This window comes from Diadema antillarum, unplaced genomic scaffold (assembly GCF_040938485.1).
Source record: "Diadema antillarum isolate AM-2024a unplaced genomic scaffold, OU_Dant_1.0 seq00001435_RagTag, whole genome shotgun sequence".
Lineage (NCBI taxonomy): Eukaryota > Metazoa > Echinodermata > Echinoidea > Diadematoida > Diadematidae > Diadema > Diadema antillarum.
Window position 1 is genome coordinate 144912 of NW_027272185.1, and position 25266 is coordinate 170177.

Below are 25266 nucleotides of genomic sequence, written 5' to 3' on the forward strand. Positions count from 1 at the left end.
GGCCTACTGGTGGCCTTAGGATACTTTTGAAAATGTTTAAATTGTATAACTTGATGGTATACGGTGCAAGTCATACATCTTGTACAAGTCTCAAAATATTTTCGTTCCCATTTTTTTCATGAATAGCCATGTATGCATACTGTAAATGTAGAACTTGCATTTTGCAAGGGCCTACTGGTGGCCTTAGGGTACTTTTGAAAATAGGCCCATTTACACTTGCTTGGAAAAATCGCGACATTTGGGTGTAAGTTGCTAAGCAACTACACCCAAACGCCCTCGAAACATCGCCAGAAAAATCGCCTGCCAGAGTGCGATTTTTTGAAACATCGCGAAGTTTCAGGCGAAGTTAGCGAGTGTAAACCCAAGCTGCAGAAATATCGCGATTTTTCATCACGTGACTTTCGGTATCGGATTGCACTGGGAGTTTACGCGCGCTCCCGATCCCTCTTTGGAACGTGTAGAGAGTACGTCGGTCACTGGCCAGAGTACTAGTACACGGCATAGACAGCTGTGTACAGGGTCCAAACGGCCAATCCTCGATCGGCTCGTGGTCTCTCACCTCCCTCTCCCTGATGAAACTACTCACTAGTAGTACGTGAAAACTACTACTAGTAGCAAACCTGAAGTTCTCCAACCACGTATCATGACCCCATGACGACTTAACAAAATAATGTTCTCCCAGAAATGCGTTGATTCAGATTGTGGGAGTGCCCGTACTGCTCTCGATATACGTTGTTTGTGGAATACAGGAGTACGTAACAAGTGTGAGTTCTTGCTGTCGCCTGATAAAATACCAGTCCTAACTTCCAAGTCCTATTTCTCACTTTCGTCATATCGGCGAAATTTCATGATCCTCCTGAATGCTGCTGTAGATGAAGTTTTACACACCTACTACGTATGTGATCTAATAGAGCAAGCTATATAGTTTTACCGTAGGTAAACAGTCTCGACAGAAGCACAAATTTATGTGTGCATTGTACTGATAAAAAGCCCTGGCTCAACGTTCCAACCAGCTATCCTAGCTGTGATCAAAATATACTGCACTGCAGTGAAAACGAACATAATAGCGCGCGCTTCCAACTAGCTACCGTGTTGAAGGGAGGTAAATTACGCATGCGCACTACCGACCAAAAAATCGCGATGTTTCGTGAAGCTCAAACTTCGCATGCTTTTGCGCAAGTGTAAACGGTGGAACCAAAATATCGCGATTTTAAAAATCGCGATGTTAGTAAGTGTAAATGCGGCTAATGTTTAAATTGTATAACTTGACGGTATACGGTGCAAGTGATACATCTGGTACAAGTCTCAAAATATTTTAGTTTCCATTTTTTTCATGAGTAGCCATGTATGCATACTGTAAATATAGAACTTGCATTTTGCAGGCCGTTGTGAGTACTACAATGTACACTCCTAATACAAAAAGTAAATGAGGGTTCGAACTCTTTTCACTTTTACCATTCAGCCAATCAGAGGCACATTTCCTGTTTTTAGGGAAGTAGTGGGCATCGAAATTCCTTCAGCGTCCTCTATCAGATCTACATGTATGGTTATTTTGATTCCTTGTTTGGACAGGAAAGTATTGCAGGATTTTGAATTTGTGTGTAGTGGGGAAGTGACTGGTGCATGTTAACGGCCGGAAATGACCTTCTAACCGCCACGTGGCCTTTGACAAATCGTGAAATTTGTTTTGGCGGCAGTTAAACTTGGTTGTCACATGCCACTCCTGAATGTTAATTTTAAGCTGTTTGGATACATGTGTAGACCTCAGTTCTGTCATTAGTCATAACTTTGATTAATGACCCGATTTATTGTCATGTCACTGACTGCAAATGACCATACTAATGTGTGTTTACATCCCTTTTGGACATTGACGCAGTGACTGATGTATGGCCATGTTGGTGTGATTTTGTCTTTCATTGTTCATTATCAATGCTTGATGATAGCAAAATACTGAATGCACTGTATGTCGTATTTTTTGTTGAGGTTTTATTTTCATTGAATTTTGCAAGTTGGGTGCTATTTGAGAATGTAACAACACATGAACATATGAACTGTTATCCCGACATGAAAGTGACGTGCGCACATAGATTTCTCTGACTGTACTCCATGATCACAAATTCAAATCTGCTCGCTAAATTACTGTATACGCTATAATTTTCGCGTACATAAGTTTTCGCGAATTGCCGCCGTCACACATTTTCGCGAGTGGTTAAATTCACGATTGGGGGACCAGAGAAAATATGAAGTGGCAAAGAAAGTGTGAATTTTCAACTTACTAGCAAATAAGAATGATACTTGTTATACACTGCATGAAAAAAACTTACCAAACTCTGCGAACTAGTAAGTTGGAATTCAACATTTTTGAAGTGGTTAAGTCCATCGCGCTAGATTTCTGACTAGTGGTCCCTTGCGATAATGGATTGGCTCTCTACAGTATTCGTAAGTAGACGTGGACATGCGTAAACAAGCTTAGCCAGTATGGTCTGTTCGGTAAGCGCCGTGACATGGTATACTAGTACTGAAATGTTCGTATCATCAAGGCAAGGGATTCATTTTGGAAGGTAATATTTTCGCGTGTTGTTAATTTCGCGAATAGCTCCCGACTCGCGAAATTCGCGAAAATAAAACCCCCGCAAAATATATAGCGTATACAGTATCGGCAAGTCCTGATTCGCGAAAACATTTTACATAGACTTGATATTACATGTTTGGCATTGGATAGTTACACGTGTAGCACATTCTGGCCCCATCACTTGTGGCAACTCAGCAGACTGTTTACTTGCAGACTTTATACTTACTCAATGTATACTCTCTCCAACTACATGTATCTGTTTGTTCAGCAGAAAGGGGTGGAGGTGATAGGGACAATGTCTACGCCACATTTGTGGTTTCACCTCTGTGGAATGATGTTCAGAGTGCAACAAACATTTTTTATGAGCAGTCATTGAAGTGCTGATGCATAAAACTGCACAGTTCAGACATACAACATTTTTGGATGTTTTAGACACCAATTTACCACTTCTGCTTCAATTTGAAATACTCTGTCTCTGTTTATTTCAAGACATACAGTTGTACAGTTGTATTTCCCCTATGGTAAATTGGCATAAAGTGTCTACCTAGACATTTCTCCAAACGGGTGATGTGTACACCCGTTTGGCCCTTCTGGCCTCTCTCCTCCAATCACCGCAGCTCGCGGCCACAATGTTTGTGTGTGATGCGTACACACACACCGCACATACACGTGTCGGTGGCAGCACTGTCCCACACGTTAAATGGATAGCACTGCAGTCTGGCATTGCGCAATTGCGTGCACAAACTTCGTTCGTTCGGAAGAGTTACGCAATAACGTACCATTAGGGGTGACGATCGTCCAACTTTAATTGATCAACCATGGATTTTGAGTATTAGACCAGCACAAAGGATTTACAATTGGTATGAATGAAAGTGTACAGGGCAAGGCTAAACCTTTTGTGCAGCAAAACCAATGAATATCATTGCTTGTGTGTTATACACACTCATTTAGAAAGTAACAGCATCATAATTGTCAAGGATTATTGCTTGAATAGATAAGGATTAATCAAGGGGTGGCATGGAATATTCCAACATGTTTTGATAATTTTAAGGGGTACGCTGTACTATATCTTTTCCATTTATTACATTGTGCTGTTCCAGAACCTCCTCAAACTGACCATTTTTTTTTCTTCAGCCGTGTTTTATATGCCGTTAATTGGTCCTGTCAAGTCTTACAAATACCGATTTGAGTCCAAGCAACCCGAGAAACTGGTGTTGGTTACTGAGATCAGTCTACCTAGGCCAGGGGGAAGTGGGATTCCCAACTCTCTGGTCCCCCAAATGAAGTTGCATGCAATGCTCACTCTCCTTTCTGGACTAGTGGAACAACAATATCACATGACCTGCTGATGACTTGTATTACCATTTTAACCTGCAATGTATCCAGCCTAGTGACGTGGAAGTTGTCGGAAGTGGCCAGCTGATACAGTACTGACTAGTACTGTATGTCCTGGTGTGTAGGCCTTGTTCACATGGGAGCCAGAACGCAAACATGCTAGACACAGTATGATGGTCAATGTAATACTGAGTATAAAGTGAATAGTTTTCCTGGAGTGTGTCACGTTGATCTGTGGGAGTCATTTATATGGAGTCAGTGTTGTTGATTGTAACTTTCAAGTTCAGAATTTACTGTGTCGTACATTTGGATTACTCTTACAGTTAATATCCCGGTTCTATATTTTGATGTTGATGTGGCCAACAAATTTCAGAGTGACTGGACTACAGTGATGGACCTTCCTATCCAGTAAAGTACACTTGTTATAAAGACTTGGTTTGTTTGGTAAGTTTTTAATTTACTGATGTAACTGGGAGAGACAATGATTTCCGTGTACTCTATGTCGTGATTGTTGTGAGTGAGAAGTTTGATTTCAAATGCACAGTATTTCTATTGATATTTTATTTCAGTACCTTGTAAATGTGTAAATTCTCAGTTAATATGTTTATGTTGCCTCTCTAAAAGTACAATATGCGGGAGAGTATTACAAAATATTGCTTCAACATCGCAGTCTACATACGGGTACATTGATGTATGTACAGAGGATATGTACAACTTTGTATGTTGTACATGTAAATCATAATTCCATACTTTTTGCAAGATGAGAACTAAGTAGTGTGGAATTTTCCCCAAAGTTGTCCCCATGTCCCTCCTCCCCCATTGTACACGTAGTGTACATTGTACACACACACACACACACACACACACACATACACACACACATACACTTTCCAGAGAACCTTGTACAATGCATCGGAAGTGTCATGTACAAATTTGTAAAAGAATATAATATTTCAGATATTACCATTTCAGTCTTGCCAATGCAAAAATGAGAAAGGGGTAGGTTTCTTCATGAAATGAAGAGTGAATGAGATTCAAATGTGTACACCACAAATTCGGATTTCCTCCCAAATATTGTGGTCACAAGACCAGGATGGCTATTTTTGAGGTCTTTTTGTTTGTTTCTGATATGTATCTTTGTTTGTTTCTTGAACGTTGCAACATTTTCCCCTCAACTATGAGATGTAAAATTTTGAGGTGAATTTCATGGAAATGTTTGATTTATAAATGCAATTACAAACTAATGATTAATGGTGACTATGAAGGTTTAATTTGCTTTGCCATGCCAGAATGCAACATTTACAAAATCACTTCAGAACTATCTGAAGAGACGTCTTTTGCTTGTTTGCCTGGAAAGTAAAGACATATAATTTGCTTGTCTGTTGTTTTCTGTTTTGACACATGATAGTGAACACTGTATAATTTCGTGATTGGTGACATGTATTCAAAACCACAGTCTGTGTGTGTCACGGTCTCAGGGTAAATTGTTAATGAAGGAATTTTTTAGAATGATTTTTAAAGTTCATGAAAGATGGCGATGGCCCATCTAGGACAAAGAATGAATGTAGGCAAAATACACCAACCGTGAGTGCACAGGTGGAATTTGCCATTTAGTTTGCTGTGGGAGGCAGATATGGCACTTGGCACAACCACATACACTGTATGAAAACACGACTTACAGTATATGTGTAGTAGTTTTAAACAGAGATTGAACATAGAGAAAACGCCCTTGCTACACGCCCACTGAACACACAAACACAAAATTTGTACACATTATACTGCTGTTGTTTTGTCCCCCAAGAGAGGTTGGCACAAACTTGCGAGCAGACTTGTACAACAGCTGTGTGCAAGCATGTGAGCTCCAATGTATTGCATCAGTACGTGTGGGGATTTTTTTTTTTTTTATAAATTACATTGTACATCATGGGAGTGTTTAGTACTTAAGCGTTATAGAATTATACCTATTATTATAAAGACATTGTACTCTACAATGTACATAATGTGTTGAGGATTTACAATGTATGCAAAGTTTGAACATGCAATGTAAACTCACAGTGAGGAATTTTGAAAGGAGGACAAGTAAGAATTTTTATTTTCTATTTATTTATTTATTTTTATTTCAGCAAAGAATGCTCTGCTAGATGGTAACATGGAGACAAGATTGTAGAATCTGTATACATCAGAACATTTGATTACAGTACACATGTAACTTTGTTGTGTATGCTTTATACAATTACAAACTTTGATATTTAGAGGAACTTGCTTCATTTTTCATCCATCATTTTCCTTTAGAATATTATTGTATATTTGATAGATCGTGAAACTTGACAAACAAAATGAAATAGTAAGTACTTATACCTGCTTAAGATGATTTTAACTTAAAATGTTCAACACAGATGTGTGTACTGTAGATATGTCGGGCTATTATTTTAATTTTCTGTAATCGACCAAAATAATTTGAGTCTGTTATGATAGTCAAATATGATTTTGATGAAACTCTAATTGCACATTTCAAACATTTCATTATTGTTTACAATGATACAATTTTGTAGATCATGTTTGTACATCAATCATTTCAAACATTTCATTATTGTTTACAATGATAGATCATGGAACTTGACAAACAAAATGAAATGATAAGTGCATACCTGCTTAAGATGATTTTAACTTAAAATGTTCAACACAGATGTGTGTAAGTACTGTATGTGGGGCTATAGTATTGTTTTAATTTTCTGTAATCGACCAAAATACTTTGAGTCTGTTACTAAATGATTGTCAAATATGATTTTGATGAAACTCTAATTGCACATTTTAAGTGTTGTTTTTTTTTTTTATTTGGACACATATACAAAAATGTGGAGGCTTGTAATTTTGTGTGAGCTTCTAAATGTGTTCTCGGGCTTTAACCTTTGATACCAATGAAATGTGAAAGTAAGGTATCAGTTGAATTAGTTCTTTCATGAAGAAACTGCAGGGTACCTTGATCTAGCGATAACATTATTGGCAAATCATGGACTTTGAACCAGTGAAGCAAAGCAATACTTGGCGAAACAACACACACATTTAATTTAAGTGAAAGCGTGCCTACGAGTGTAGTGTTACATGCTGCCTTGTAATGGATGTTGGGCTGCCACAAGGACTCTTGGTCTGTAGGGTTTGTTGCGGCAACATTTTGGTAAGAACATTTATGAAGTTATCAATAGTTATTGTCATTTAAATGGTGGACAGCGACTGTATCTTGATGAAATTGTCCCATGCTGTTCTGATTTGCCCCCCCCCCCCCCCCCCCCCCCCCCCCGCCCACCTATTAATTGTGAGATTGTACACTTCAATCTAATAATGGATATTATGTGTAGCATGTTACCAGGAAGCCAAACAAGCAACTCCTCTTTCTGCATCTGTGAGATAAACCAAGAATTTGGCATTCACTTCTAGGAAGGAGCTACAGAGATACCTAACAATTTGTCCTTGCCTCCATGATATTGTTTCCCCCCCCCCCCTTCTGTGTGTGTGTGGGGGGGGGGGTGGATAGGTACAGATAACTGGTTTATATTTCAATAGCCTACTTCATTTCTATCATTTTTTGTGTTGTGTTCACAAATAATTTTTCAAAAACAATTTACCCAGGTGGTAATTTCAGGTGTTCGTGAACAGGAGTGAGCAAGCTGTGACTTGGGGTGGTCAGTGCAGGGAGAATGGAGAAAGAGAGAGAGAGAGTGATTCTCCCTGGTCAGTTTTCATTGAGCAAACTAAATAACATCTAGCTAAAAGGGCAAGTTGTTTGTGCTTCTATTTCTTTCACATGGGCACATGTGATGTCAGCAGTTATCAGGTAGATCTGGTTTGGTCTCTGACCCACCTTGATTTGTGGCTAGAGGCAGATGAGGTATTCTCCTGTAGTGTTCACATTGGAGGAGAAAACCATCATCTTGTGAGCTTTTTCTGATACCTTTTGCACATAATCATGGATGTGGACAATACAAACTTGTGCTATGTTCAGTACCAGAATTAGTCGTAAAAGATTGATTCTGCAGATGAACATGATTAGATGAGAATTCTTAGAAATGTTGTGGTGATATCTTATGGATGATAGCAGCATAAGAGTTATTGTATGCAAGATTTGTTGTTTGTTTGGTTTTTTTTATCAGAATACATGACCATTACTGTAAACGTCAATATTTTCGCGTGATTAATTTTTCGCGCTGAGCGGCTCGAAAACATATTCGCGGGTTCTTAAATTCGCGCTCCGCAGCGGGTTAATACACAGTCTCTGTTTTCATCCAGCGATGCCAGCGTACGATAAGCGACGTAGCGAGCGGCGCGAGTGCGAGTACAAGCGCTCAACTACGTAGCTACGTAGTACATGTGTATTTTACTCGATACAGAGCTGTACATGTACTGTAGTACTAGTACTGTAGTCGCGGGGATGTAGCACACCAATCGGCCATGGGCTCGGTGCGTGCGGTGCGTGCGATGATACTGCTATATGCGTAAACATGTCTGTACTACTTAGCAGTATCATCAACGAAACGCACACAATTCAGGCCGTTCAAAATGTGCATAGAAAATTGTGAAGATATATTCGCACGTTTTTGAATTTGCGCTAGCCGAACGTAGCGCGAAATCCGCGAACATTAATGTACCGCGAAAATTTCCACGTTTACAGTATTTCATTGTTTGTGCACACAGTACATTGAATATCGACTCTAACGCTCATTTTATCTCCCATACAACCGTACAAGCTGCTAGCACTGTGTGTTTCCTTGTGAGTACACTGTCGTGTATAGTGTTTGGATATTATCCCACACCTTTAGCCACTTACATGTAGACCTGTGTAGTGGGCGTGTTTGAAAAATGTAGGTGAAAACTTTGTCATTGAAATGGGTGCTTGTAGAAGTAGCAGAGACATTTCCCAGGATAAACATGATCTCTGTGGTCTTTCTGTAACATTTTGCCAGTCTGACTCTAAAGACCGAGGGATATCATGGAGTGGGAAGGTTGGCCCAGCTTATACTTGAGAATCCTCATATGTGACCCTGCACCTCAAAACAAACAAAAAATCGCCAGACATGAATTTTTAGTTAAACACCATATTCTGAAAGAGCAGACTCTAAGCTTTAAAATGATGTATAACTCAAATCAAATGGACTCTCCTAACCTATCTAAATATTGGAAAGAAAGCACAAACTCAGGAAAAGTGTGAACTGAGAAAAGAGGCTCTGAAGTACAGTATCTATTCAAGTGCTTAATCTTTACCAAACCGTGCTGGCTGTGCAATGAATGGGACAAAAAACAGGAAGTAAACCACAAGAGTAACAACAATGAAGAGATTATTAGATTAAACTGAAATTAAGCATGCCTCATTAACACATTCTGTCCATAATCAATGCCAACTTTCAAAGCAGTAGCACTATCCTTTCAAAAGTTATTAGAGTTGAAAGTGAAGAGTGTGAGCAAGGTTTTTCAGAAATGAAAAAGGGATTCTAAAGACACACCTAATCACACTATTCTACCAAAAATTGTTAGAAATAAACTGCTAAAAAAACACACTTTCCTACCCGTTTTATGATACCGAATTTTAGCATAATGTAAAGGAAGACCCGCTCTTTCAGAAAATATGAAAAAGTCAAGTTCGGCTAGGTTGACCCATTTCACTTATTTTCAGTCCTCACGCAAAATCAGTGTGTGCGACTTTATGTTCATTTTGAGGTGCACGGTCACATATTGTACAGCTTTATCACTAATCTCTGTGTAAGTAAACACACAGCTGAAAAATCTTTTGTAATATCACTTGATTGGAGTCAGCTGTTACTGAAATATAAACTTTGATGCACATATTCACTGACTGGTGCTACAACTTGTATAAATTTGTGGTTTTTAAAGGCACCATGGTGGCAGCGAATGAATTGGGCAATTCATTAATCCCTATATGCTCCATGGGTCTTTAAACCACCAAAACCAAAAGGGTTTTCAGATTTGGGGACAAGTGTGAACGTAGCAGGTATAGCTACAGATGGTGAGTTCATGGTCGACAGCTGTTTACCAAGATGCACATGCAGCAGCCCCAAGTAATGGGCAAGTAATCGCACTTGACGTAGCCTTGAAAAACAGACCCAAAGAGGTCATGAGGCAGTGGGTCTGTGGTCATCACTTTGCAAAAGACTTGTAAGGTGGAGGCCCGGCACTTTACCAATGTAGTGAAAGTGCACTTGATAAATACTGTATTTCTGCATAATAAAATCATTTACCGGTACCTTTGGACTTTTGGTAATATTTCACACATGTCTATGGGTGACATAAAAAACAGAGATTGGCATGGTTAGTTTATAGCACTGGCACATACACTGCACATGTAATTACGCAGATAAACCAGGTGTTACCTGTCTGAACCTACTTACTTTTGTTATGCGTTATGGAAATGGTGTCTCTGATAGAAGACTATGAGTAACCTTAACATACAAGACAAGTTCTATGTATCCCTGTCATGAAAATGATTCCAACCATGGTCCAAACAGTCTCTCACTTCAGTGGAATCTCTGAAGTCAGGCGAGCTGTTGGTGCACCATCTATCTGCTCAGATATATGGAGGGCAACATAGGTACCGGTACTACATCCAGTGTAGACACAGTCAGCTTTTTACTTTTCATCCTGCATTGGTAGCAGAAATCAATATTGGGTGTCCCAGTCAGAGCAGTGACTGCAATGTGTGGTGATTTGTGCGAGCAAAATATGATTGCTGGGATTCGGCGGCTTTGTCCCGCCACCGGACTGGACGAGTGATGCAGGGATGGCACCATCAGTGAACATCTGGCTACTTTTAGTCCGGTAGATATGGTTTGGATTACAACTGTCCCTGTAGAGGATGAAGGTACACATTGGTTTGTTTGTTTTGTCTTTAAAAGTGAAATTTAAGATTGCCCTCGTGTGGACCATGAATGTGGGCCTTGTCTCATCGTGCATGTGTGTGTGTGTGTGTTTGTGTGTGTGTGTGTGTTCGAATCTGCCGGCCAATTCTATTTGCCTATACTCCAGTGTCCATGACTTGCTTATTTGTTGACACGCACTATCTTCCACAATGATAATAGTGTTGTGACCAATGGCTTTCTCATACATATATTATAGGTTTATCGTGGTACTTGGAAATCAGTGGTATTGAGTTGAAGCCAAAGCATTCCATTTTGTGGAAACTTTGCGTGAAAAGGAGATAAGATACAACCGTGCAAAACTGGTCACTGACCTAATAATAGGATGCCATGTCCATACAAAAAAGAAACAAGGAAAAGGAATGGAGTGGAAATTTTAGGTCTATACCCAAAGAAGAATTTTGTCATCAAACTGCATGTATGACTGAATGGTATGCCCATGTGCAAACTACATGTACCTGGTAATGTTTTTACTAATCCGTCAATGTCGTTAAGTTTTAAGCCAATGCCAAGAAAGTACTGCTCACATTTATGTGGAGACCTTGACTCTCATTTCATGAAAGATGTCAAGATAGTAGTTCTTAATACATGAATGGTATAGCTAGTCGGGAAGCTGTATTCTTGTCAGTACCGTTAACATTGTCTAAGCAGCAAGAATTGATATCATAGTGACTTTTTATGAAAAAGAGTCCAGGATATCCAAGCCATTGATATTACACTGTTCAATTGAAGTCATTGGCTTGCTCTACCCCAACAAAGAGGTGCCAATGTTATAGATGTGCAATAATGGGTAAATTACCCTGGAACGGGATCTCCCAATGAGGTATATCTTCCACTCTAGTGCGGACATTGAATGCATGAAGCGATCTTTAGTAAATTGCATTTTTAAAGGCCAGGTGAAGTCAAACTGTGTTTGCCTATAGATGTAAGGGTTGTTTTTTTTTTTCTTTTTTAGTATGGATTCATTATTATTATTATTTTTTTGTGTGAAGCTTAGTATTCACAGTACTGCTGTCAGTAACTGTTAATGGTGTCAAAGAAATGAATCATTCCTCATTTTGACAGAAAGTATTCCCAAAGGTGCACAAAATTTCTGTTGAAAACCATTTTGTGCCTTGTCATCTGTCAACATAATTACTCAATTGCAACAGTAAGGGCTGTCCTCTATAATAGATTCCATGAGCCATTAGCAATTAGTGGTATTAAATTCTGAAAATGTAAATGTGAAAAAAAAATCTTTCGGGGGGGGGGGGGGGGGGTAGTGTGTTTTTTTCCAATTCCGGTAATTCACTGCAGACAATTAATGGAAAGACAGGATGAATTTACTGGTACAGTGTCATACATTTGTATGATATTGGATGGCAATGAATGGGATACCAGGGAATATTGCACAAGTTTGTGCAGGCCAATATTGCACAAATCGAAGGTGAGGGCAATATTTGACCAAATGAATGCAATAGTCTGTGGTATTTCATGAATTAAAAGCCATCCAATATAATCACTATTATATTAATAAACATAATTTAGAGAAGACAAGCTGTAAAATGTACCATACTTCTACAAGACTTGAAGTTGACTCTACACTGAAAAAGGGTCTAGTGACTTGCACCTGTGTAGCAAGATGTTTGCACGCTTGTGGCTTTATAACAAGAGTTTTCACACTTTGAATAGTACAGTAGCAAGCACTCGTGTGCTCAGCAAGCAATCGCATAACAGACAAGACTGAATACGGTGTAGTATTGCATTGCCACTAACAACAGTAGCCTATGGGGAATTTATGTATGTGCTTATGCGTTTCATTGAATATACGTTCTCATATTGCACTCTGAAAATCAAGCGGACAAGAATGTATGGTTTTAATACACTGCTAAAGCGTCCTTTTTAGAGAAATGTATTTGAGGATAGGAAAGTGAAACCAGACGTGTCTTGGCCACAGATGGCATGGGATGTAGGCCTACAGTAAAAAGTGTGCATGAATACCTTGGGTATACAATGTACAATGCATGGTTAGTTTGGGTGGAGTAAAAGGTGCATGATCAAGCAAACGGAATGGTGGAAGTTTCTTCAAAACTGGAAAGTCTGCAGGGAAAGTTTCAAAATTTTGAAGCTTATTTATTCCTTTTTTTCACAGAGAAATAATATTGGTTGCAAATGATTTAATGCTAATTGAATGAGGCGATGGTGTCATCACCAATGTGAGAGATGTAAATCTCTCACATTGGTGTGTGCACTGGCACACTAAAAAAAGAAAAAAAAAGACACTTTTGGTTAATGATGTAACATACATTGTATGTGTACTACCTCATCTTTTTGTTAGATTGTGAAAATACAATTACTAATTTGATTGGGAAATTGACATTGTTTACATAACATGTAACTGCAGATTTGGCTGCATGATTATTGGAGTCCGTTGAGGTCACGTGTTTTGGTCATCACATTAACGTACAATTGTCAGAACTTGATGAAAAGTTAATAACTAATCTAGAGTTGCCATGGTTTCAGCGCGTGCTTGAGTGGTCTGTGCATCAAGAGCATGGGATGTGGAGTTTGAAGCACCCGAAAAGAGGATCTTAACCCGTTGAGGACGAGTCCCGAGCATACTCGGGCAGATGTCTATGGGAAATGCGTGTTGTAGCAAAATCAAACCATCCTCAATGGGTTAAGTATAAAAGTAGGAGCAGTGTGTTCAGATGGATAAGGCCCTTGAGTTGTAAATGGAAGATCCCTGGTTCAAAGTCTGTACGGCATATCCTTTCTTTGGCAAGATGTCGAACAGGGTACAGTACCTACTTAGTCCCCCGTGGCCAAGGTGTGAAAACTAGGTACCTTGTAACTCTTGGATAATGATAATGGCAAGGTCCCTCTGGGCGAACAGAGTGCATACTGGAGTGACTATTACAACCCAGAATAGATTATTATTATGAAGGTTGAGCTGGGAATGTGCTTTGATCGTGTCAACATATTTTTGGGGTGGGGTTGGTGGGTTTTTTTTGGAAATAAAAAAATAGAATCTTCTCTATGATTATTGAAGTTTTCAAGACATGACTCCAGTTTAATAATCACAATGCCTTGTTTTTACTGATTTCATTTCCACAGCATCAACTTCTCCCAGCTGCCCAATGTAACCACAGGGCCTGAAATCACTGCAGCCAATTTCAGTGACCACTTCCCGGACACTTCTGTTCCAGGTAGGAAAGAATCAGATATTTATTCGAGTGTGCTCTAAACATTCCTACTTCCTTCCTTGTTATTCTTCTTTGGCCTCAAACCAACAATAACGCTGCCTTGAATATCTTTGTTTGATTTAGGTTTTTGTGTTTTCTTTGTCTCTTTCGTATATATATATTTTCTCCCTTTGCTCTGTGCATTTATCTACGACTAGGATCTATTGTCATTGAATTGTACTTGCATTATGCTAGTAATAATACATAATGTATGTACAGTGTAGTGACATAAGATTTAAAACCTGTATATTTTATAAAGAGTATTATTGTCAAGACTGTTGGCTTTTATAACTGCATCATGTTGTATTCTTACCAAAAAGAGAAGTAAAATTTCTTTCACATAAATTGATTGCGAAATTTCAGTGACTGTAATGCCACACAATTTTATCTTGTCTGAAGAAGTCAGTTTTATGTAGTCTGTTCAATGTGTTGCTTCAATATACATGTATGTCTCATGTTTTGCTTTGCAGACCAGTGCACGGGAAACTCTAAATAGGCACACTGCCATGATAATTATGTTGTTCTGATAACATCTAGCGCATTTGAGACCCAGAGTAATGAATTAAGTCACCCTCATTAATGACCCTTTTGACTTTGATGTTACTTTACAATTTATAGTTTCAAAGTTTTAATTTCTTCACCATGAAATATATTTATTCAGGACATATTAAGTCATTGGTACAATGAATGTCTGATATCAAACTCAGTGTTTGTATGTGCACATTTGCACGTTCCCATGTTGCGTCATTGTATTTATTGGCCTTTTTTTTCTCTGTGTTTTGTTTTATTTCCTGCTGAGAGGAGTAATAGGAAATGGGGTCGTTAGGAGTGCTGATCTGTAAAAAGGGAATAGAAGGCACGTGACAATATCGTCAGTTGAGAATGATAAGGGCGTTAAGTTGTCACTGTCACTGTCCCATAGTGTTCAAGACCACTTAACGCCCTTCTCATTCTCAACAGACGATATGAGCCTCTTTTCCTATTGAAGATTTAGAATAAATTTCGTAATATAGGCCTTTGTTTCATTGCTAAAGATAATCAGAAAACAAACAAAACAACAGTACAACGTGACAGTTACAAATGATGAATGATGTGGTATGGATGTTGTGGGATGAGTTGCCATGGTAACACTCTTTTGTTGTGGTGGTATTGTGTTATTGCAGCCATACAGAAGGTAGGAAGTGGCAGGATGTCGCCGGTCAGAGCACACACCATGAAGGAGTATGAGCAGGTAACTGGTTTTTTTATTGTTGATGGTTCATATTGTCCTGTCTGTCTCTTCTTCAGTAGCCCCCCCCCCTTTTTTCCAGTATTGTTTTTGGTACATGCATATGGTTATATGCATTCTATTATTAAGTTATTGATGTCTTTTTGCCTTACCCCCCCCCCAAAAAAAAAAAAAAAAAAAAAAAAACAAAACAAAACAAAACAAAACAGAACAAAACAAAACAAAACTGATAGATTAAGGAATGAATAAATGAATGAGTACAAAGAATTATTTTCATTGTTGATAGTTGAGGGGAAAAAAGATTTACATACATTCAGTATCTTAGTAAGTCACATATTGGGAATTATTGTGATGATCTCAGTTGTGCACAGGATTCCAGGTGATTGTTGATGTGGGAAGTTTATATGCGTGAAGTTAGGAGAAAGTTAATACTACGTATCAGACTTTTAGAATACTTAGTAATGCAAAAACACAATAAATCTTTGAACAGTTAAATAGTTGACACCTATACTATTTTTCAAATATGAAACACATATCTGCCCCCTCCAAAAAAAAAGAAGAGAATAAAACAAAATAAAATGAGACAAATTGCATTGTCATTCTTTGAAATTATGTCTGTTTGCATTAAAATTGAATGAGAAGTTTGCAAAATAATGCTTGAATATATGCCATAATCACAGCAAAACATAGAAACTTTTATAAAGAAAATAGAAAAGATAGAAACATTTTCTGATAAAGTGATTGCCTCCCTTTAATCACACAGCAAATCTCGGAGCTGAAGAAGGAAAACTTCAGCCTCAAGCTGCGAATCTACTTCATGGAGGAGAGAATGCAACAGAAGTTTGAAGACAACGATGATATTACCACAGTAAGTCACTGAGTATTTAAGGGGAATTACCCCATATGTACATGTAAACAACTTGTATGAGGATTCAATAAATGCAGAAATATGTGTACGCATGGTGTATCCATGAAGTTTGAGGAAAATCAAGCAGTGTATTCAAAAGTTATGAGTTTTCAAAGTTATGCTCAGATCTGTACATATTTCTGGACAAGATGACTGAAACAGTATGTGTAGTTACAGTAGGGTAATGGTATTTAAAGAGGATACAAAGGGGATACTTCATATTTCCATTTTGCTATCATAATGAAAGAACACTTTATTAACCTCTTCAAGAAAGCAGGGGGAATGATATTACCCTCAATATGAATGTCAGTAACAAGTCGGGAATGGGTACTTTTCATGGAAAAAAAAAGTTACATTTTGTTGAATTCTCTTTCTAATGTCTTCATACCATTGCCCTCTGTGTATACTAGAAGTGCATTCTAAACATTCTCTCATGCACACAAGTATAATGTTGTCATTCCCACAGTGTACAAATGATCCTCCTTGGTCTTATTAATCCCGAGGCGTCCAGGGAAGGCACATGAGGAAGTGCCGACTTATGACGTCTCAAAGTGATGTGTGTGACCAGAAAAGGCTCAGAACCCATCATTTCTATAAAAGGGGGAAATCACTGGCCCATGGCATTGACCAATGTATTGACATTGTATGCATTGGAATTACCAGTGGTAATGACAGATTAAAGGGAAGTTCCAAACACATGGTCAACAGACAAGTGACAGCCCAAAACCCTTCCAAATAATCCAGTGTTTCTCGGACACTTTACACTGTAATGCATGCATATTGTGTTAGGAGCATTTAAACATGAGGTAGACAGTTCCGACTAGATTTGGGCACATTGATATTGCATTTGACTGCTTTCTTTGTAAAGAGTGATATATTTCAATGTCATTTCATAAGATTTAGTGCATAAGACTCTGGGAGCCATTTGCAGGACTGATAATGGACTACTGTTTACGCCATATATTTCGCGAGTCTAAATTTTAGCGAATCGGGAATTCCCGATGATTTCGCGAGTGGTTAAATTCACAATTGTGGAGTCCTGTACTGAACGGAGAAGTGTAAACGCGTACATCACATTCACATCGGGATCAGAGTCAATATTTTCGCATGTCTGTAATTTCGCGAATAGCACCTGACTCGCGAAATTCGCGAAAATAAAAACCTCGCGAAATATTTGGCGTATACAGCATAATGAAATGATTCAAAACTTGTGTGAATTGAGAATATACAACTTTGTGGTTGGGGAAACTTGAGCAAAGTCAGGCACACATTTTGAAGACTAAGTATTCATAGACAGTTGATCTGTATGTATGCAAAACAATGACCAGTACTGTCAACAGGGTTAACTGAGTCAGTGAGCAAGAGAAAGTGAAAACAGAAGCATTCCAAAATGGAAGTTAATCCAGGAAACTAGCCAGCCAAATCTATAATTCTGCTCAGTGGCATGCAACCCATATTACTCCCATGTCATGGATCATTTTTCTAAGTTTATCATCGAGTGGAATTTGCTTCCACAGGAAAGATGATAGGATGAGATTTTCAAAAGCAGGATTTGGGGAAAATGGGCTGCCAGCATAATCCAAACAAACAGATGGATCATGTGTCTGACACAACTTCTGGCACAAATAAACCTGGTATTTATTGCCATGGTCACCAATGGATGCACGATAAAGTACAACAACAGCATCCGTCAATCATATAAATGATATATTGAGGAAAATGGCAAAGTGACAAAAACAAAAGCCTTCCGTTGTTCCAAAAGTGCAACTGTGATCTGAGTTAAATATATTATGTTTTTTTATTTTTTATTTTGTTTTATTATTATTATTATTTTATTATCTTTTTTTTTTTTTTTTGCTCAATGAGAAGCTGATGTGGCTCAGTGGTTAAGACCACAGACTACAGACAGTATCACTCGTGAGGTCACTGGTTCAAGTCCCCTGGCTGCGATGTTTGCGCCCCTTAGCGATACACTTTTAATATCCTCATTGCATAGTCCTTCAAACAGGATTTAAAGAATTTGTAAAGATGTTGATCCGGTGGTTGCTTGCTTACAAACATTCGGTACTTTCCTAGCGGTCACACATCAATTCAAATCAAATCTTATGTACTTTAAAACAAGGGCGGGAAGTGACGGGAATGAGTGTCAACGATCATAATTTACCTCATTTGAATGGCTTATAAGCCTCCTCTAGAATTAATTAGTAAAGTCTTCAACAACACTTTAAGTGGAATGTACATAGTTTATTTTGCAATGTTATCTACAGCCAAATTTTCGTTCAATGTGCCTGCCATTCAAGATTGCTTGGGAAAATAAAGATCAGCAGGTACTGTGAACAAGTCTCAGCTTACTGGTATATTTTACAAACTTCTTTAAATTTACATGGCTTTGAAAGACAGTATTTTCCAAAAGCATTGCATCATTGTAGTCCCAGAGTATAATGTACAGTAGGTTTTACACTGTGGCATACAAAGAGTTAAATGCATATCAGCCAAGCAGTGTGAGTAGAATAAGGTCATGTGCAACAACGGAGTGGGTGCCATTAGTTTGCCCCCATTAGTCACATAGTCACCTGTTTAGCGCTCTATCTCTCCTTCCATTGTTTGAGGCAGCTCCAAACTGTCCCCCCCCCCCCCCATCTCTCTCTCTTTCTGATAGCCTGCAACTTTAGTAGTTTGTTGTTTCTGTAGGTGGCATATTAAACCTAATATAGAACTATAGCTTGAGTCTGAGGTCAACACATGCTTCCTGGGTGGAGTGATCCATAGTATGTCATTACCGTTATATTTTATCGCTATTGCTGTTCGCAGAAACAGGCACATCTCTCCTATTGTTAAGTACAGGTTTCATCAAAAGAAAAACAAGTGTAGGGCTTTTACAGAGTAGATATGATGAAAGACATAATTGCGTGTACCTTAAAAACAAGGAAGTTTTGGCAGTTCACGTCTTTCGCTTTGAGATAAACAAGTTCAACATCACTGTATCATCTCCTCTGTTTTTGCAGAGCAGGAACAAACAGTGACGAAACAAAATTATCAAAAAGAGATGTTTACAATTATCTTTTTTTTATCCAGACAAGAACAAAAACATGCACTTACTGGGAAAAATACTGTACTCGTTGAACCGTAAACTTTTCATGTTTATGTCTATTGTGTCCGTGGGCGAAGCTCGATTCATGCAAAGTGGATGGATAGATTCACATCCACCCAATGTTTGATCTTTCTCCCTTTACTTACCAGAACATCGAACTCAAAGTAGAGGTCGAGAGTCTGAAGAAGGAGCTGACAGAGAAGCAACAGTTGCTGGTGAAAGCATCGTAAGTTTTTTGATGGAAGAGATGATGGTCTAGACGCAGAAAACGCAGCTAACATTAACAATATTAGGTTTATTGATGGTATGAAAAATAGCAGGTACATGTACATACCCCAGCCAGTTAGTAGTAATACGTATAGGTGTAAGGAGAGAATTTTGTGGTGGACTCAATGAGAGTTCGAACTATACTCCACTTGTTGAGGACCACCCATTTGTTATTTCTTTTTTCCCTTGTCATAAATCATGTATTAGCTAGTCACACAATATGACAAATACTCCAAAGTCTTTTGATAGTTTTTATTTCAGGGGGGTATTAAAAATCAGATTTTTGTTTCATTCACTCTGTAAAAGATTTGGAATCTCACGCACATTAAAGAAGTTATATAAAACTCTAGACACTCCTTCAAAAAATGAGGTAATCAAGGCGTGTTAGGTGATTTGCTTCAAAGAACAAACACCCGGAACTATTAAAGTTGTAGATGGGTATTAAGTGCTCTCATACATTCTGTTCCTAGAACAGGGATAGGTAAACTATATCAGGAGCCATACTGAGCATGAATAGTGCTTGAATGGAACACATTGTATTCCTAAAATAGCTTCTTTTGTGTGTTCGCATCCTGTGTGCAACCTTGGGTTGCTGCATACCAACACAGAAACATGGAATATCATATCAAATATTGCATCACTTACACAGTAATTTCAGTTTTGAATTGGTGTACTGTAAGGTCCATATGATGTTTTGGTCCATGTGTAAAACCTAGACGTGTTTGAAAAGACATTAAAGAATAGCAAACATGCGTACACACAAACAAGCCCATGAAAGTATGTATTGTACATTTGTGGTGACAAGATAAAGTTCGATAATTGGCAGCATAAAACCTCACTGATATCCTTTCGCTGTCTTATCTCACAATTGTGAGTCATGAACATATTACTCATCCTCACTCCCCAATTACCAGAAGTACCCCTTGTCCATTGATAATCTCAAATGCGTCAGGGCAAAGTGACCTGCATATGCGCAGGTTCAGTCAAAGTTGTGATATATATTTGACCATTTGGTTCGTGGTTTGTTTTTGTTTTTCATGTTTTATTCTGGAGTGTCCACAATGCTTCACACAAGTGTACAAGTGTACTGTACACGTAAGATGTAACCTTGTACCATGCCATAAGCATGAGTGGCTTACGTACAGGTCGTTCACCCTCACAAGGTATTCCCGGTCAGGAATTGTATGTCGATGTCACTGACAAATTTTAGTCTCACTCCATGCAAAGTGTTGTGCAGCCATCCAGCATATTCTCTTCAGGATTGCTGTTTGCGTGTGTGCTCTACAGTTACGTTCAGTTCTCATCACTGCAATGCCTGAAAATTAGCTGGTACCTCTGTAAAGATATGTGCATTTATAGATTAGTAGACTTTAGTTGTATTAATCATATACCTACCTGCATGTTGGGTTTGTGATATAAGCAATGATATGTTCCATATTTAGATAATTATGGATTAGGTGGAACTACAAGAAGTTCACACAGGGTATTGTAGCTTGAAGTAGCATCAGATTCTGTTTCTATTTGTATCAAATATACAAATGTTTAGTAAAGCTGATGAATTTACTGTGATTCAGTTTAACAAGTACTGATGAGCTGCCCTCATTCTTCACCTGATATTTCAAACATATAATTGCCATCACTCATCAGTTAATTTATTTAATCTAGGGGATCTAAAGTACAACACGCACTTCATCTCTTTTCTGCCTGTCTCAGATTAAAGCTGTAAATTGTGTCAATTACGTCGATGAAGGTGTTACTTCCTTAATTAAAAGTCACTAATTAACAGCAATGAAGAAGGCACGGACAAGTTGTTTGAATGCATAGTGTGAGTTGGGACTATTGAATTATGCTTGGCTTGCTAGAATGATGACAGGCCTTTATTGATAAAGGAAGTTTAACTATATTGAGAACAAAAACCAGGTATTAAATGCCACCTTAGTGACAAAGTGTGCAACTATTGTTACAGAGAGGGCGTGGAAGTTTTTATGATGTTTCTTTTGTTTTCATCTTTTCAGCTAGCATACAGGACTTGTCTAAAATCACATGCCTTTATTTTGATGCTTCCTTTGATTTCTCCTTTTTGATGGTGTGATCTAAAAAAAAAAGAGAGAGGATGAGTGGAGATAGAGTGACATTGTATATGGAAAAAGAAAGAAACAGCAACCAATTTTATACCTAGGTTGTTATTAAAAGGACTGTTAAGTGTACCCTCTTAAGACTTGAAATACTTGTAGGCTTCCCAATTTCAATCTGTTAGATATTATTTACCAGATGTGACTGGCAGAATTGAAGAGTAGTACTATTGGCGTTTATCCTTGTCAGGTACCATTTTATTTCTGTATTTGAATTATACTCTAACATATACACTGATTTATTGGTTTTTAATGTCTTTATTTGATATTTTGTAATTTATTCCTTCTTTTTTTACCGTCTACTACCTGTAATGTCACAAAGAGTTCATGCCTCTTCTCACCCCAATCACATCATTCGTAGGAATGCTGTGGAGAGTCTTGCCCATGAGAAGGAGGTACTAGCAGAGAAGCAGACTGAAGACAAAGAGGACGCCCTCAATCATCTGCGGGAGCAGCTGGAGGGAAAATGCCGCAGAATTCAACAGGTGAGTTTGGACTTCACCAATATACATGTACATGAGTTCTCAGCTCAGTCCATCTGCAGGGAAGAGCACTGGTGGGTAACCTGCTCATGTTTCCAGTTAATTGTTTGTGTGATATACTAGACACCAGGACCCTGTTGCGTAAAAAGATACATCCACACACAGGTCAAGTATCAGCCAATCAGAATTCAGTAGTCATAGACTTGTGTTTGATTTTCTGACTTATGTATATGTTTGATCTTATAACTTTTATAGGACAGAACTCCGGTTCCTACTGACCACAGCTTACAGATAACATACGTATTAACACAAATACAGGCACATCAGACTCAGCCAAATTTTGATTAGTCTTCTTGATTTGTTTAGGTTTTCTAAAAAGAACGTTTACAGTTGCAACTGAATGGAACAAAGCGCAAGTTTTTTCCCATATTAGTGAGATGGGTCACAGATTACTCGGATTGCCAACAACGTGGAGATTTGACAGAGCTCTTTCTGCCAGACTTTGCATGCTACCTTGGCAAACTAGGCCATCAGTTGATGACTGTATTGCAACTTAAGGATTTTGCCAACCAAGGATTTCCCTCAAACCTGTGCCCCTTTCTTGCTTTGAAAACTTTCCAGAAATAGTAACTAAAGCAACCAGAAAAAAAAAAAACCAAATGTGTAAATATAGTATGTGGCCTTGCAAGCAAGCGAATACTCAAGAAGCTGATTTGCCTGCTGACTAGATAACTAATATTTGTATTATTTGATACCACAATGGGTCTTCTTTACTCCCAAGATGCAAAATTTATTACATAAAATCATTCAAACACAATCAGTGTTATAAAACAAAATATCTTGAAGTTAAATGCGACAAATTTAACCATTCTGTCTTTCAAAAAATATCTGTTTTGTTTTGAGTTTTACAAGCAGGCAGGTAAAAGGCAGTTCAAAGTTATTCTCCCCCCCCCCCCCTTTTTTTTTTTTCTCGTGTAACAAGTTTGTTATCTCGGATAAAACCTCAGTTAAGGCCCGAGAGTGAATTTCATTAACCCTTGCACTATTTGTTTGCTATTGCAATGTGACCGTTTTGTGTTCAAACAGGAGCTGGACGAGATGCAGAGGGCGAAGGAGGGCCTGGAGAAGCAACTCAGCAACGCGGAGTCCACGCAGGAAAACCTAGAGGGCGCCCTTCACAGCAAGAAAATTGAAACGCAGAAGCAGCACGCCAACAACAAGGAACTGCTTGGTGATAAGGACAGGTAGGTTAAGTTCAAATATTGTGATTTTTTTTTTTCCACACAGCTCTGCAGCAAGGCTATTCCCTTTTGAGTTCATAAACTTTTACCGTACTGTGTATGTACCAGAATTGAAATAAAGGCTAGCCCCAAAGCAAAGAAGAGGGAATTCCTGCCTGAAAGATCATCGGCGTGAAAAACCAAACACGATAGGAGTCATTCTCAGTAACAGTTCAACGCTAGTTTAAGTTAGAGTCATCTTGTAAAGGATATGTGGGTGGAAACGAGCAAAAAGTCACATGTGCATCAACCTGTCCTTTGAGGTGGGTCGATGGTCAGTGAGGTCACATTTATGTCTGCACCTGCAAAAGTTTGACAGTGCTCCAAGTCAGCATGCTGTACCTTGCATACAATGTTAAGAATGGTCAGATCTACAGTGATAGTATAGTATGGGGTGGGGTGGAGGTGGAGATGATGTTTGTTCGTGTAGTATGATGGACATGTGCCAAGGTTCTAAGTGGAGAGCGCGAGTCATTCGTTAACCACGCTGTGACCGGGAAATACGCACATCCCGTCCAAGATAGAGTCCTGTTATGAAATTTGGACCACGCTTTGCGGTGCCATCGTGACCACATTTATGTGGCATGGATGCTGATATCAGTGAAGGCCAAAGGAACATGTGGAGAGGTATCTAGAATTCTAAAACAATTACAGAAATATATGCCATCCATTCAGATCCACAATTGTTTGTTTTTGTTTCGTGCTGTAAAAGGTAGGTCCCCAACATCTTGACAGGAATAATCAATTATCGGTATAAACATTTGTGGCATGCCTGAGCTGATTCTTACACAGGGTTTTGTTTGCAATTTATTGATAATCTTATATACAGAGAATAGGCAACTGAATTATTTTGTTCTTCTTGTGGAAGGAAAAGTAGAAAGAGGAGTGAGGAAAGGATAAAAAAAGAAAGAAGATATTTTTCACTAGTTATTTGATTAGGAAAGTTGGTATTATGAAGAACTTCTTAATCTTGTAATGCTATCACCAGCCATGCCAGCAAACATATGCTTTAAAAAAAAAAAAAATAGTTTTGGTAGGCTGGGGTGCAGTATCTATCACCTCCGGACTTAAAATAGTGAGACATAATCTGTTCTGTCAGATGATATGGGCCCCCGCTGTGGCTGATTGGCGAAATGAGAAAGAATTAAAGTTACAGCCTTGACCTGATGCAGAGCGTCTTAAGCCTCAGTCTCGGTAGCAAGACGGGGCATTATTGGATTTTGTAATTTCATTTTGACTCTTAATGCCGGTAGCTGGAGGATGGCTCACAAAACACTCTGATTCACGGCTTACTGTGATTACGGCAGTTTGTGGAGAAGGGACCCCCCCCCCCCCCCCCCCAAATGACTGTCATTTGTGCAGGTGTGACGAAATTTGGGAATCCACCTTCAGCATTCTGCTCTCAACAACTATCCCCTTCTTCCTGGAATAGTCGGTTGTTGAAAGGTAGTGGGCTCCTACTTACTAGTCACAAGACATGATGAGGTTCTGAATATAGCTATGCAACCATGTTCACAATCTGTGTTGCATTTTGACAGGGGTAAATGATTGTATTGGCTGCTCATGCTGTTTTTTTTATTTCTTCCCGTAATATGACCCAGTACTTGCTGCCATTCAGGTTATGATTTTGTTGTTGTTATTGTTGTTGTTGTTGTTGTTGTTGTTGTTTTTGTTGTTGTTGTTTTCAAACTGAGGGGGGTCTTTCCACAAAAAAAAAAATGCATAATACATATTACCAAAGCATGTTCTGTGGGTTGTTTAACACAAGACTCATTGTGTATTGTATAATGTCTCGTACATGAAATGAATAGATTTCTTTCTCTTT

General features: G+C 38.6%; 1 protein-coding gene across 1 annotated transcript in view; it reads left to right on the forward strand.

Moving 5' to 3' along the window:
• Positions 1 to 25266, forward strand: part of LOC139709421 (uncharacterized) — an 84147-nt gene that overhangs the window by 15087 nt on the left and 43794 nt on the right. Inside the window, exons 2-7 of the mRNA XM_071621388.1 lie at positions 13927 to 14018; positions 15218 to 15285; positions 16046 to 16150; positions 19430 to 19506; positions 22041 to 22164; positions 23248 to 23405. Of these exons, the coding sequence (XP_071477489.1) occupies positions 13927 to 14018; positions 15218 to 15285; positions 16046 to 16150; positions 19430 to 19506; positions 22041 to 22164; positions 23248 to 23405 (624 nt within the window). The remainder of the gene's footprint in view (positions 1 to 13926; positions 14019 to 15217; positions 15286 to 16045; positions 16151 to 19429; positions 19507 to 22040; positions 22165 to 23247; positions 23406 to 25266) is intronic.